General features: G+C 34.5%; 1 protein-coding gene across 11 annotated transcripts in view; it reads left to right on the forward strand.

Annotated features, from left to right (window-relative positions):
- The window catches only part of Bbx (BBX high mobility group box domain containing), a 224,176-nt gene that overhangs the window by 172,612 nt on the left and 36,726 nt on the right, over positions 1-14,838 (forward strand). For all 11 annotated transcript variants that reach the window (XM_048346546.1, XM_048346548.1, XM_048346557.1 and 8 more), the window contains 2 exons: positions 809-883; positions 5,576-5,656. In XM_048346546.1, the coding sequence (XP_048202503.1) occupies positions 809-883; positions 5,576-5,656 (156 nt within the window). The remainder of the gene's footprint in view (positions 1-808; positions 884-5,575; positions 5,657-14,838) is intronic.

The following is a 14,838-nucleotide window of genomic DNA, read 5'->3' on the forward strand; positions in this document are numbered from 1 at the left end:
ATGACCCTCAGCAGTTTGAATGTGGCTACCATTCAAAACAGAAGGAAACAAAAGGTCTAGTTTACTCACGTGTTTTATGACACCATCTTCTATCCACTGCTGGACTGGGAGAGAGAAGGAAAGGAAGTGGGAGAGAGGAGAGAGATTAGGATACAGGTCTTTAAATTTTTTGTTCATGTTTACTGAACAATTATTGAGCTCTAATGCTATGCCAGACAATGACTTTTAAAGCTTTTTTTTTTCTCACTATAATTTTATAAATTGGGAATTATCATCATCATCATTTAGAGATGAAAAAAAAAGTTACAAATGTTAAGCTGAGCTGTCAAAGGTCATGGAGCTGGTAAGTAGCAGAGCTAAGATTTAATCCCAGATATCTGACCTACCTCCATATGATTTCTCATGCTTTTTCACAGCTGATTTATACACAGAAGTGAGTATTGTAGAGAAGAGAGAGAGAGTGGCTGGCTTTACTTACAGCTTCTAGCTTTAAATGCTATACTTTTAAGATACTCACTGAAATTAGGAAATTCATATTAATATGTCTCCTTAACTGCTGTTTGATACATACCTGATACCTTACAGAGGACTACCATGTGAGCCAAATTGTATTTTTTGTTCACCTGTTTTTTAGAAACATGGCCTTCATCTTCCCTTTATCATTTTATCCTGTTTCTCTAAAAGGGATGGAGGGTGATGACTCATGTCTGAGTATTATCTGTGTCTAAAGTAGAAATAAATGACAGAATCTTACAGTCTGATACAGGAAAATGGCCTAGTGCATTAAAAGTAACTTGGTTCCTTTCAGATATCTTCAAGTACATCCCACCCTGACGCTCCTACAAAGCAGTGTCAAGCATCAGCCTTGTTTCAGTTTGCAGAGGTAATCTTCTGTTTTTTAATGTTGATCTCAGGAAATACTGATAAAGAATTTTAATAATGTATGGTGAACTTAAGGTTCACCTCTTGCATGTAGAGTATCTGTGTGGTTTTATTGCCATTGGTGTAGTCATAGTTAGATTAGCTCTAGGTCTTATACTCATGTTATAACATTGAGGAGTTCATTGAGTAGATACCAGTAAATCATTTATTTCATTTTACTTTGTTTTTCAATTTGTTTAAAAAACTTGACAAAACTGTTGTCAACATGAAGACCAGAGGACTCCAGTTTATTAGATACTTCCAGTAGTGAAATTGGATGCTGTAATGCATGAAGAATTCTCTCAAAACAAATTAAGTGGTGAATATGACCTATCAAACCATCAGCAGTTAGCTTTTGATGTGATATAGCTATGTCCAGTATTTTTATTAATGTTTAATCCCCGGATTAGGTTGAGTTAGGTCTTTCAGGATCTCACATTTCTTTCGTTTGTCAGCCAGGCAGCACACAGCAGAGCATATTCTCATGGTGATATGCTAAGGAGGCAAGTCTGATAGGCTCAGTTTTGCTGTGGAAGCCCAGTCCTCAACCATATGCTCGTTCCTAATGAGCACTATGTGACAAGTAACATAATGTATGCAGTTCATGAAAATGAGATATTGCCTCCTGTAGGTCTTTTCACCTTTCAGATCTTTCTTTTTTTTTTAAAATTAATTCCAGCAAAAAAACCTCACATATTAGAAACTAAGCAATATTTTATAGAGTTCACAGTAAATGACAAGTAGGATTGTTCTGTTTAATATTGATGTATTGAATCACTTTGTTTCATTTGAATAAAGTGCGCTGCATAAGTGAAATATAAAATGATATCTTTTTGGCAGAGAAAACCTGGCCTCTTGCTTTGAAAATGAGAAAGAATATTTTTAGTTCTTAAATTTTTTTTTTAAATGCTTCTTCCTCTTAGAATACTTCTGTCAACCCTGTGACTTTGTACGATCATTTGGCCTGCTTATTATTAGGCTTCATGGCAAGTTTTTGGTAAAGGCTTCTTTGCAAGTTTTTGGTTTAGTTAGTCTGGGCTATTGTATAAAATTGGTAACAAAAATACATCATGTTATCATTCATAAAGAACAATTTGCTTGATGAATCTGAATACATTAGGATTTTATTGTAAGTTTCTGTTCTGATAATCAGTCTGTTGTTTGCACTCTCTAGGGAAATAATCTTCATAACATATCGCTTTCTTGCTCTTCTCTAGTTGTCAATCTAGGGAAATAGTCTTCATAAAAATAACACTTTCTTGGTCTTCTCTAGTTGTCAACACCCATTTACTTGATGCTACCAAGTTTTTCAAGAGTTAAAAAAGAATTTGGGCATGTTGACTAAATTCATTTCTACTGTTGATACCTGAATTATTCCCATCCAGCTCGTCAGGAACATTTCATTTACAACAGTATTTATTTGCCATACATTCTGTTTGATAAAAATTCTTTATTCTGTAGTGTGAACAAAGAAAGGTGTAGTGGTTTATCTTTGACATTCTTGGTATTTGCATATTTACTGGCTACCAAAAGTATTCAACTTAATATGAAATGTTATCATGGAATATCTCCCCTGATGTTGATGTTCGTCTAACAACATGATTGCTACTTAAGAGATAATACCAGCAGACTCATTAGATGCTCCTGAAGCTCTAGGGCAGCTCTGAAGGATCTGGGGTGGTATACTAACTGCTAAGGTGTAATTCTCCAGAATGAGGTCCTAAACAAAGTAATCTGTTTTTGATGCTCACTTTGCACTCTCTACTCAGATAGTGAGAAGATTCTTAATTTGACTAATTTTTTTTTCAACTTACCTAAGAATTTTGCAGGGGTTTATCTCAAGACATTATCTTCCAGCTCAATAGCACATATCTTGGAGGTGTATAGGATTTAAAGGAGGTTACAATTGTTCATCTCATTAAAACCTTAGACATTTATATAGTTTCTCTTGAGAAATTTCTAAAATAGAAACACACTAAAACAAAAAAAGCCCTGGGCATTTCTTTAAGTTATTATTTTTTTCTTTTACATTAAATCCTCAGATTCTGCCTTGCAAGTGAAAAGGCTATTTTCTTTACTAACCAAATCTGGTGATTTAAGCCTATTGAAATTAGCTTACAGTTAACAAAGCACATTTCATTTAAAAGTTCTTTTATGGATGTTTACATTAAAGGAGAAAAAAATATTTGGGTTTTAAAAAGGCTAGAGAGTGCAGATATTGCTTCCCCTTATTTCAGCCTGCTTCCCATTCCACATGGTAGGATTCCTATTTCATGGAGATTTCACTTGGCCCATCTGATTTGCTCTCAGCAGGGAGCTATTATTTTCCATTATTTAACAGGTCTAAAAGCCATGACCAATCCATTTTCTTCTCTGCTATGTGACTGACTCATAAGTCTGAGTGTTATCTTTGCATTAAAAAATTATGTATCTGCTTGAAAGAAAGCTAATCTAGATGATTTAGACAAAAGTTTGGACATTAATACTTTCCTTAGAAGATTTTGACCTTGCCAAGGTAAGTAGAGATGTAATCTCACCAAATGTAAAGTTATGTCACAATTGGCTATCAAGCAGTAGATCTATTTAAAACACTAATTTTATGATGGAATACCCAATATGTTATGGAATATTACGTTTGATAGAAAGCATCATATACTTTACTGCAGTTAACCAGTGAACACATTATGTGTTTTATCAGAAGTGTTAATATTTCTTTTAAAGTAAGAAAGAGCAATCATCTTCATATTGTTCGTTTTTTCTTTGATTTATTCATTTATTCAACAGTTGTTAGTCATTTTTCTCCAGGCTCCAGTGTTTATAATATCCCCTCATAATTACAAAAGATTGATTTACCCAATTTTTTTTCTGATCTTTACCACCTATTTCCTTGGTCTATTCATTTACCTAAGACAGCTGTAAAATGAATAATTTAATATCCTGGTTGATCATTTTTCTTACCATCAAAGGCATCATTATGAGTGAAATTTCTGAGAGAAAATTTGTAACATAGAGAGGGCGCTAATACAAAACCCTGAGGAAAAGAACATTTAATTCATCACTGTAAGAAGAAGAGCCAACAAGGAGAGCCGTGAGGAGTGGCCTGAGAGGTGGCACAGGGAAGTTTTCCAAAATAGTGCTTAACGTATATTCAGCCATTGAAATTAACATGTTCAGTTTTCCACTAAGCTTTCTACCAAAAATTAAAACACACATTTTTAGAAAACATATCTCACCAGCAATTCATATCATGAAAATTTTGTTGTCTTTTGAATATAAAAACATCCTCAAACACTGCAGTTTTTAAGTCTGTTCAATTTCAGTGTGTGGCTAAATTTTATAATTGGACTACAAAGTTTGTTTATTAGTGCTAATGGTAAGTCATTAGTACTGATAATTGCACCATGTATTGAGAATATTACATGACCTCAATAATGCTGCTTGTTAACAAAATCTAATCTTCACCTTGTAATACAATGATATTAACATATTTGCTTTCTCTTATGTTCTAAAGATAAAAGAAAATTCTTGGAACATGTGGAAGGTAGAATACTTATCTAGTGTCTACAAGGCACCAACACTGAAAGAGACCTCAAAGCTTCTTAAGCTGTTCCATTTTTAAAATGGTTGGAGAAGTTTATAAAGTTCATGCTTCTACTAAGGCCTTTCTTCAGAAGGGAGAATTCCTTTTAGCAGTGGGTACTCACACCATCAGGTGACCCTCAGGTCAGGACTGTAAGGGTACAGTCACCAGGCACAATTCCCTGATAAACAGAATTGAGAAACAGCTATGTCTGAACTGATTCAGAATCACATAGATATAAAATAGAGCATGACTAGCTACTCTAATGATGACAATTTCTCCCAAGGAAGAATGCTGTGTAACTGTCCTTATTAGTGGATGTCCTTTTCAGCTCTTACTGAGGCTAGAAATTGAAAGCAAAATTTTCATGTGTAAGCAAGAAAGAGCAATCATGTTCATTTTTATCAGTTCTCAGACACTATTTAGCCAAATTTGTAGAAAAACGTACCATCAGTATAATCTTATGGATATGCTGATATTCCCAACATAGCACAGGTTCTTAACTGCCTACCTTAGATTTATGGTTTTGCCTGTCAGTTTTGAATATATTTTAGGGCATTCTCTTAAACCAGGATCAGTATTTTATACAAAACTGTTGATTTTTCTTCCAGTCTTTGTGTTATTGCCTAGCATTATGTTCTCAAAAAAAAAAAAAAAATCCGTTCACTGACAATGCTTTCCTTCTTCAGAGATCCCAAATATTTGCTTTTAAAGTTAATTTATTGGTTGGTAAATTCAGAAATTTTCAGTCTCTTTGCTATTTCATTAGTTGAAGGGTTACTACTTAAACAGAAATAAGATGCATACCATGCCTGAGATTATAAAGTTAAATCTAAAGCCTATTATATGCAAGATAATACTTGTGTCATTAACTGTCTACCCAACCCACATCTTTTAAGCTACTGAAAACGGTTCTCCAAATGACCTTTCCAAATTGACATGTTTAAAGTTATTAGGTACATGGAAACAATGATATTCCTATAAATGAAGAAAAACACCTCAATCTGCATGAATGGAAAACAAAAGATGCCAGTGTCACAATTAATATTCTTTATGTAAATTGTTTCCCAATAGATCTCCTCACACACTTCCCAGTTGGGTGGCACTGAATCTGTGAAACGCTGTGGGAAGTCTGCGCTCTTTCAACTGGCAGAGGCAAGTTAAAAAGAACACATTGAGATAAGATCTGCAGAGAAATCTCAAAACCGTGATGGCAGTGTTCTTTAAACTGTACTGTATTTACTTGTGGCCACAAAATGAGTTATTGCAAATTTTCAGTGGTAAAAAACTTGGCTTTTAATTTTGACAAAAAGGAATGTTGCTATTCGAAGTCATTAAGTATTTACAAAGGTTACAAGGGGAATAATAAAAACTTTTCTATCTCACAGATATTTTAAAATAGTGTTAGTTTATTCTGTGTGTGGGGGGGGGGGGAGGGTGTTTTCTCTGATGAGAGTCCAACTTGAAAGAGAAAAAGAGACTTGGTTATTTTCTTCAATTCTCTCACACCAAGTATAAATACCTAGAAGATGATACTTTTAAATTAGACTGTATCAATTTTTTTTGTATTTGGATGGGGAGTTAGTAAAGAACTCCTATATCCTGTTCAGTCATCTGATTTGGTAACATCTGTCACTTATACTTTTGCTATAACATAGGTATAAAATGTTATTCTTTTGACAAAGTAGAAAATGTCATTTTATCAGGACTTTAAAGGACTGAATACTCACTTGGGGATGGGTTAAGGAAGAATGTGCCAGAACAGGGGCTTTCTCTGCCAGGCTATGATCACTGCCTCAAGGGAGCAAGTGAGAGAACTTTTCCTGGTACCGGGTCATTGTAGATGCAGTTTTCTCAATTGGTGTGAAATTAGGAATTGCTAATGAATAACCAACACATTAATTGGTTTCCTGTCTCATTTTTCTGTTTTTTCTTAAACGAGCTTCTGAGTTCTTTTATGGATAATATAGTTCTTTTTATAGTTTGTTTTTTCAGTGTCGGTGCCTTGTCCATGCTAGACAATTGTTCTGCCACTGACTTCATGGAAGTTCACCCCAGCCTTGTAATTTCTTGACTTTTAGATTTGATGGTAGTTTATATTATAAATATTTGGGAGTTTTAAATAGTTAATATCCTTAAATTAGCCTTTCAGAGCCTAGAGAAATCCCTGTAAAACTGAAGGCTAAAATACTTTTGACATGCTACTAAGTAGTAAGTCAAATTCAGACCTAAGTGGAGGATCCTGAATGATGGGAAAACTCTAAGAAAAAACTTAGGAAACTAAAACTACCATCTTTAAAGATGACCAGGAGTAGCCTAAAGAGAACTGTAGTGAGTTAGTATAAAGTACTACTTCAGTTACAACTGCAAGTGAGAAGAGTCTTGGGCTGGAGGCACAGCTCAGCGGTGGAGAATCTCAAGAGCAAGGTCCTGTGTTCAACCCCCAATACTTCAGAAAGAACTGAGAAGTTGATGAGAGTACTTCTCGAATTAGACTTGAAGATGAGTCTTAGTGAACAGAAAGACTATGAATTTTCTAGTCTGTATAGGTTATCAAGACTCTATTTGAGGAAGAAAAGTAACTACTTTTTTGAATAATAGGGATTTATGGGCCATCTGCTTTTTCCGAATATATTGTGAATATTTATGTATGCCAAAGCCACATATATCCAAACAAAATATTAAGCAGCACTAAATTATAAAACTTTCTGTATATATGACTAATCTTCTAATTAAACTTTTTTTTGGTTACACACATACAAACCCTTAGGATACTTTGCCATTAGGGAGTGGGGTGCCAGAGAGTAAATTTGTTCTGCTGTTTTTTTCAGTCATTAAAAAAAAGGATTTTGAATTAAATCAGAGCTCATTAAAACAAGCATTCTTCTAATTTGTAGGGATACATCCCAAATATGAAACAGATGCTATAGTTTAACAGATGTTTGAATGTTCATATCATAATTTAAAGGGGTAAGATGTCTGAAATAAGCCTATTCCAATTATAGCAAATCAGCTTACACCCAGACTTACTTTCTTACACCGTTTGAATAAAAATACATGCTCTGATAAAATAGGGTGGTTAGAAAATAATTTGCCAAGAAAATCTTCTTACATTATTTGTACCATGTAAATATGATGCCATAATTCTAATACAGTGTTTCAGAAGAATGCCTTAAAGCCTTCCCAGTTTCTAATTAAACATAAAATGTGCACAATGGATTAATCAGAATAGCCAAATAATCACCAGTAGATAAATGTTTCCCTCATTTTTATCCCATGAGTATTTGATACTCATTCTTTAACAAAGCAGAATATTTAATTATTCCTGGTGCCTCTTCACAGAATAAGTATATTGAGGAAGATTTTTCTTGTTGCCTAGAACTGGTGGTGGTGTTTGGAATCAGAAGAGACAGCTTTTAATTTAATATTCTCAGAAGAAAACTTCCAAGAAATTACTTCTGAGTTGGGTTGACCCCTTCTCTTTTATTTTATAATTTATTATTCTGTGTCCGTCAAGAAAGACTTTCATTAACTCTTGAACCTGAGTCATTCATTCTAAGTATAAAGGATGTTGTTGGCCATCCAGACATCTGAATTTTTCTGCCTTTGCTTTGTCTTGGATATATGAGGATCATTTACCCTGCTTTATCAAGAAAAGTGAAGGCAGCATCATTGCTGAAGATTGAGAAAGGGATATGAGAGAAGTATCTTCTTGTGCCTTATCAGAAGCAAAAAATGTTTTAGGCATAAATTTATTGCTGCACCCTTCATATAACTGACCAGCTAGAGAGAACTGAAGGAAGCTGGCAGCAGAAATGGCCTGCTACCTACTTGAATTTTGGTATTGTAAAAACATGATTTCCCAAGGTCCAAGCTCATACCCATAAACCTAGCTACTCAGTAGGTTGAGATCTGAAGGACTGTGATTCAAAGCCAGTCCAAGCAGAAAAGTCTGTGAGACTCCCATCTCCCAAATAATAACCAGCAAAAGTTAGGGAAAGGGTAGATGGAGGGGATGGGAAGGAAGGAATTAGTTTGATCAGTCAGGTAACGAGGATTGACCAGAAGGCAGATCTGGAACAGTCACACCAGGGAAATATAATCAAAATGCCTTTCAGAAGACTCTCTGAAGTATTCCCACAAGCAAAAGTAGCATGTAGCTGGTTTGCACTGGTACAGCCATCGTGCTAAAACATCAAAATTCTTCTTGCAGGTAGTAAAATGATTGTAACTTAACTCCATGGATACCATTGCAGCAACTCTGCCATCATTCCCAAGCTGTCCTTATCCTATAGGATAAAGACATACTACATACTTTCTGATCAGTTATGCACATTAAGTATGTTGAATTCCACCTCTGCAAGTAGAATCCTCTGAGAAAGTCATTGAGTCTTTTGTATAGAATCCAGTGAAAACAGAAAGTCATAACTATGGAGCAGGAAGTCATTACCTCAGTCATCTATCTTCTGTGTCTAAAGCAGTATTTAAGTTTTGTGAAGGTCCAACCTCAAAACTAAGTACTATCCCTTTCCCAAATCCATCACATGGATTAGAGTGGAAGGAGAAGTAAATGGGGATATTTCCCAAAGTTCATAATATGGCTTACAACAAGCAATTATCTTCTCCTTGGCAGGAAGCAAATAATATCTTAGATATCATTTATTGCTATGCACTGCATCTGTCTGAGCAGGTAATTTACATAGGCACAGAGGCTTGGATTGGCCTAAATTCTCAGTTTGCTATTGTAAAGGTTCCTCCCCTTTCCCATGGCTTTGGGGCTGGGAGATGCCCTGAGGAACACCCTAGCTTGGACATAGGACTGATTTAATGAATTACTAGTGCATAAAAGTGAGCTAAAATCCTGGGATATGTAGGTATTTTTAAGGCATCTATGCACACCAAGTGTGGAGATTTCTGCTAAGGGCAGAAAACTGAGAAAAAATACATTACTTTTTGTGTTCATGAAGTCTGTTAATTTGACCAAGTACTATAATGGATTGTGTTTTCCACTTACTGTGAAATTAAATAGGTCAAGACATTGAAAGAATGGTAAAATTATCCTGAGATAATCATTGTGTATTATAATTGCTATAGCTAGAGAACTGGAAAGACAGTCATCAAACATTTTAGCAAAAGTCTACACAGTAGACCCTTGGTATTTGTGGGTATAGAATTCCAAGGAGACTGCTACTAAAGGGGGAAAAAGAGAAAAAAAAAAACCAAATGTTCAAGATGTAGAGAATTTAGCACTGTATTTGTGGAAGCTTGATTCATTTTTCCAGTAACAGTACTCAATTTCCATGAAAGTCACAGTACCTTTCAAGCAAATAAAATTTCCACTGTACCACTGAAATGATCTTTGTGGCCCTTTTTTAGCTTCTATTACTCTAAGTTTTCTTGATTTGGGGACACCATTTGCTTTTGGATATAATTTTACAGAATTTAGGGCAGAGAAACAGCAGATCACACAGTTATTTAAACAAAACTGGCAGTAATAGAGGAACTAAGAGTCCTCATCAACTGAACTTGTTTTGTTGTGGTTTCTTTTTATTTTATTTTTGGTCATGCTTGGTTAAAATCTGTAATAAACTGCAAATCAGATGGACTTATTTTGTTTGAAGATTTCTAGTACTAACATTGTCTAACTATTGAAACAAGCTTATTGGTAGGTAACACCATGATTTTTGCCTTTCTACTCCATGGCAGTAGCAGTAGGGCTACTGGAGTTACCTACAGACATATGTATACATACTTTTAGTACAGTGAGAACTAAAACTAGTAAACCTATAATCAGATTTAGGGACACTTTACTTTCTGTATTTTGTAATTCGATGAGGGGCTGATCCTAAAATTACTGCCTTTCTATGTATGTATGTATGTATGTATGTATGTATGTATGTATGTATGTATGTGTATATATATATATATATATATATATATATATATTTTTTTTTGCCAGTCCTGGGGTTTGGAATCAGGGCCTAAGCACTATCCCTAGCTTCTTTTTGCTCAAGACTAGCACTCTACCTCTTGATCCACAGTGCCAGTTCTGGCTTTTTCCTTTTAGATGGTGCTAAGGAATCGAACCTAGGGCTTCATGCATGCTGGGCAAGCCACTAAGCCACATTCCCAGGCCAATAATTTTAATTATTCTTTAAAACTGGTAAAAAAAAAAAGTATGCAAGTATTTTCTGCAAGTAAGTCTTATTTAACTAAAGATGGTAATGATAGACTTATTATCTGCTGTGTATTTGGCATAATTTTAAGCACTTTATATGTACTAATTTAATTCTCAAAACTGTCCTTAGAAGTAGGTGCTATTTTCATCCCTGTTTTACACAGAGAATGTTGCTTAAGATCATGTGGACTGTTAAGTGATAGAGCCTTGTTAAGAACAATCTGTCTCCATGGACCATGCTCTTTAAACCCTGTACTGGTTTGTTTGTTTTACTTTGTCCTTCCTGCCTGCCTTCCTTCCTTCCTTCCTTCCTTCCTTCCTTCCTTCCTTCCTTCCTTCCTTCCTTCCTTCCTTCCTTCCTTCCTTCCTTCCTTCCTTCCCTCCCTCCCTCCCTCCCTCCCTCCCGCCCTCCCTCCCGCCCTCCCCCTCTTCTTCTCTTATCTTTCCTTTGAACCATTTGCCTCTTTGTGCCTTTCTCTTTTTCATTAGCATACGAATTGTATAAAGATGATCATTGTGATAGTTCCATAAAAGCATATATAGTGTTCTTTGATCAAATCCATCCCCTCTATTACTCTTATTCCTTAATTTTTAAAATCTTATCTCACTGTAACAAGGGAGTAAATACCTCAAGAGAAATTGAGCTCCAGTTTCCTATAGTACCTTCCATAGCACAAATTCCAAATGGGCATTTTATTAAAATGTTTCATCTCAACCCTGTTATACCAATTTAGCTTTGGAGGACCTGAAATATAGAAATCTGTTTAATAATTGGTTAGTAATATCCTTGAGGGGAACTTTATAGAACAACCATTCACATACAACTCAGAATCTTCACAATTGTTTGCAGTTCTGAAGAACCCAATGACATTAGCAAACCAAATAAAAAACTATTAATATGCCCAAATATCAGTTGAGAGACAGCTTTGAGATGGTTATTTTTCTTAGGATAAAATCGAATTTTCATAACAGCAAGGTTGTCATTCTGAGAAACTTTTAACCTGTGCATATTTTTATAATGAAAAATTATAATTTCTTTTGATTATGGGAAAAATGCACATCTTGGAAAACACTACTAAATATCATCATAGGGTTATATCTGCACCGTTTTGGCATTAATGAGCCAGTAAAAACTGAGTATAAATATGCCTTGAAAAAACACTTGTACTAAAAGCAAAGATTCTGAAATTGAAACTTTCTGGTAAGTGTCACTAGATCTGTTTTCATGCAGCTTTACTTTTAATCCAGCTGTTCACTCTTTTATAATAGGCTGGGAATATGGCCTAGTGGTAGAGTGCTTGCCTCCCATAATAGACAATGGAAGGCATAAGAGAAATATGATATTTTGGAACTGCTTACCAGTTCATAGTAATAGTTAAATGGCTTCTGCTGTGGTATTAGTTCTTATGTAAAATACATGATTTGTTATTTTTCATTAAGTCCTTTAAGGCAGGACTTATTAAGGAAATAAATCAATATCTTAACATTTGTGGAAAGTAATAGATTTATAGTGTCTCTGATTTCAAAGGATAAAAGTTGATGCAGCACAGGTTTATTATGCTTTTAAAGCAAGTCCCCCCAAAATAGACCTGAGCCTAAGGCTTTTTTGTTTGTATTTTGTAGCAATGGGATTTGAACTAGAACCTCATGCTTGCTAGGCAAACAACTATTACTTGAGCCACACCTCCAGCTATTTTTTGCTTCAAGTTATTTTTCAACTATAGTTTCGTGCTTTTGTCCAGTACTTCTACCTCCACCTCTGACATAGCTGGAGTTAAATGAGTAGGTCATCATTATAGGAGTACCGAAGTGTAGTCTGACCTAGACTAAAAATGACAGCCATCTTGAACCTAAGAGTACAAAAAATAAAACCCCTCTGATGTACATTTTATCTCACCTCTTAAGCATTTCTAGAGTTTTGTTTTCATAATCATTTTGTATCCATTGGTCTAACACATATACCCTTAGGACCTCAAACTCAACCTATCAGTCACTTTTGTTTTCCTTCTGGCAGTGAGTTACATTTCTTCCAGCATAACAATATCAGGCCTTTCTAACTATACAATCAGAGAGAAAACTCAGTGTATTTCTGTTGGTAAAAGTAACATTTTTAAGTATTTGTGATTTTTGTCCTCTTGCATTTTATAGCTAAGGACACTTGTGATTGTGGGTCTAGACCTGGTAGTAGCATGGTCATGGCTGGTATTAGTTTTTATACATTCCTGAATCAGGATGCATTTTAATCAATTACCTAAGAACTAATAAACCATTCAATTTAACACAATTAGTGAATGCCTTCTTTTTTTCTAATGCCTTCTTTTTTTAAAGGTGAGAAATATTCTTGGAGAAGGCAAAGGTGCATAGGATATATTCTGTGCCCTCCTAAGAGTAATTATTTTTTTTAAAAAACTAGTACCTGAGGGAATAGATAATAAGTGTCTAATATTTATGTCCATTGTTGGATTTAAAGCATTAATTAACATTTTAACTTCATTGGACACAGCCAAGGGAATTCCTTCTCTGGAAAGTGTCTAGATGATTTCATATTCTCACTTTTAAAAAAGATTATTGTTCAATCTAAAATTAAAATAGAAGAATAAATTATCCCTTATCACATCATGTACTGTTTCAAGGCCTGGGTAACAACCAAATCACTATTAAAAGGCATCTTGACTTTGTATTCACATTTGCAAGTTCCACTCACATATGGATATATGTTAGGTGTATATGTATAGATATGAAGTTAGATGTAAGTAGATACCCTTTTACTCAAAACTAGAATGATTTTAAATAATTTTAAGAATTTCTTCATAAAAGAAAACTGATTGAGATCTTTTTCTTATTGTGTGTGGATTTCTTTTTCTGCCCCTATCAATATAAAATCACTGAACCCTAGAATGAAAATTACAAGTTAAGTCTATCAAAACCATAGAATGCTATTGCTGAAACTACTATGAAAATTACTACTTCAGAAGAGGCAGTAGTAGCAACACTACTCTAACATTTATTCTGCATTGTATAAGGACCCCAAGGGATGGATATCATAATATGATCTTTTTTCTTTGTATTAGGCAGTTTTTTAAGTTCTATACATGTGCAGCTCACTGACTGTCATAACATTCCCAAGACAAGAATACATTTTAATAGTTGTGAAAATAAAATACAGAAATACTTATTTTTAATCCCATCAATAATCTTCCATGGCAGTGACCTCTTCATCCAGTCAGTCAGAGCCTGTCTGAAGTTCTACACAAACTGGGTCCAGACTCTTTGCCTTTTGAAATTCCCTCTGGATATAGGATTCACTTACCTACAAGAGTGAAGGCACATCTCTAGTTGTTTCCAGGTTCTGTTGCTTTATATAGAACTGACTAATAGGGAGTAAATATGCAAAACAAGAAATTATGGAGTTTATTGTTACTGAGTTGTTGGGGTTTTTTTTTTGTTCTTGTAGTAACAGACAGGAAACTGAAGAACATATACAGTGATGCTTAGAACAATACATTAGAATAAGAATGATTGAGAGCCAAATATGTTTTCAATTTAATGAAAGTAATGAAAGTGTCTATTTATTCAAATAGACACTAAAGTTGTCAAGGATCGATGAGAGAGAATCATTCTCTCACAATCTCCATTTGATCCTCTTCCAATATACATACAAGGTTCAGTTCACTCACATCTCAGTGAAAAGGTACGTAGGTTTTTATTTTTTTTCAAATTTGGATTTCCAATAAATACCTTTGAATTCACTTAGAAAAGAATATGAACCTTGTATAACAACTAAGGAAAAATAGAAAACACTGTTGTCAATCAACAGGAAAAAAATACACGAAAATCTATGATGAACTTGTGTCCCAACTGAGATCAGGAGTAAGTGAAGAATGGCCTCTGTATATCAGTAATAAGAAAATATAGTAAAAAAAACTTAGAATATTAATTTAGATTTCCTAGAGCAGAAAAATCAGATTGTAGGATACTGTAAGACCTTTTAAATGAGGTTTGTCTCTCTTTGGGAAATCTCTGACAAGTTGTGGAAGAGAGAAAACTCAAAACAAAAGGGAAGCACCTTTGTTCTATTTTTTTAAAAAAGGTAAGCATAAATGTAGACCATTATTTTCTAGAAATATTTGAAATTATTCTAATAATGTTTAAAGCCCTA

The sequence above is a fragment of the Perognathus longimembris genome, chromosome 5, assembly GCF_023159225.1.
Source record: "Perognathus longimembris pacificus isolate PPM17 chromosome 5, ASM2315922v1, whole genome shotgun sequence".
NCBI lineage: Eukaryota > Metazoa > Chordata > Mammalia > Rodentia > Heteromyidae > Perognathus > Perognathus longimembris.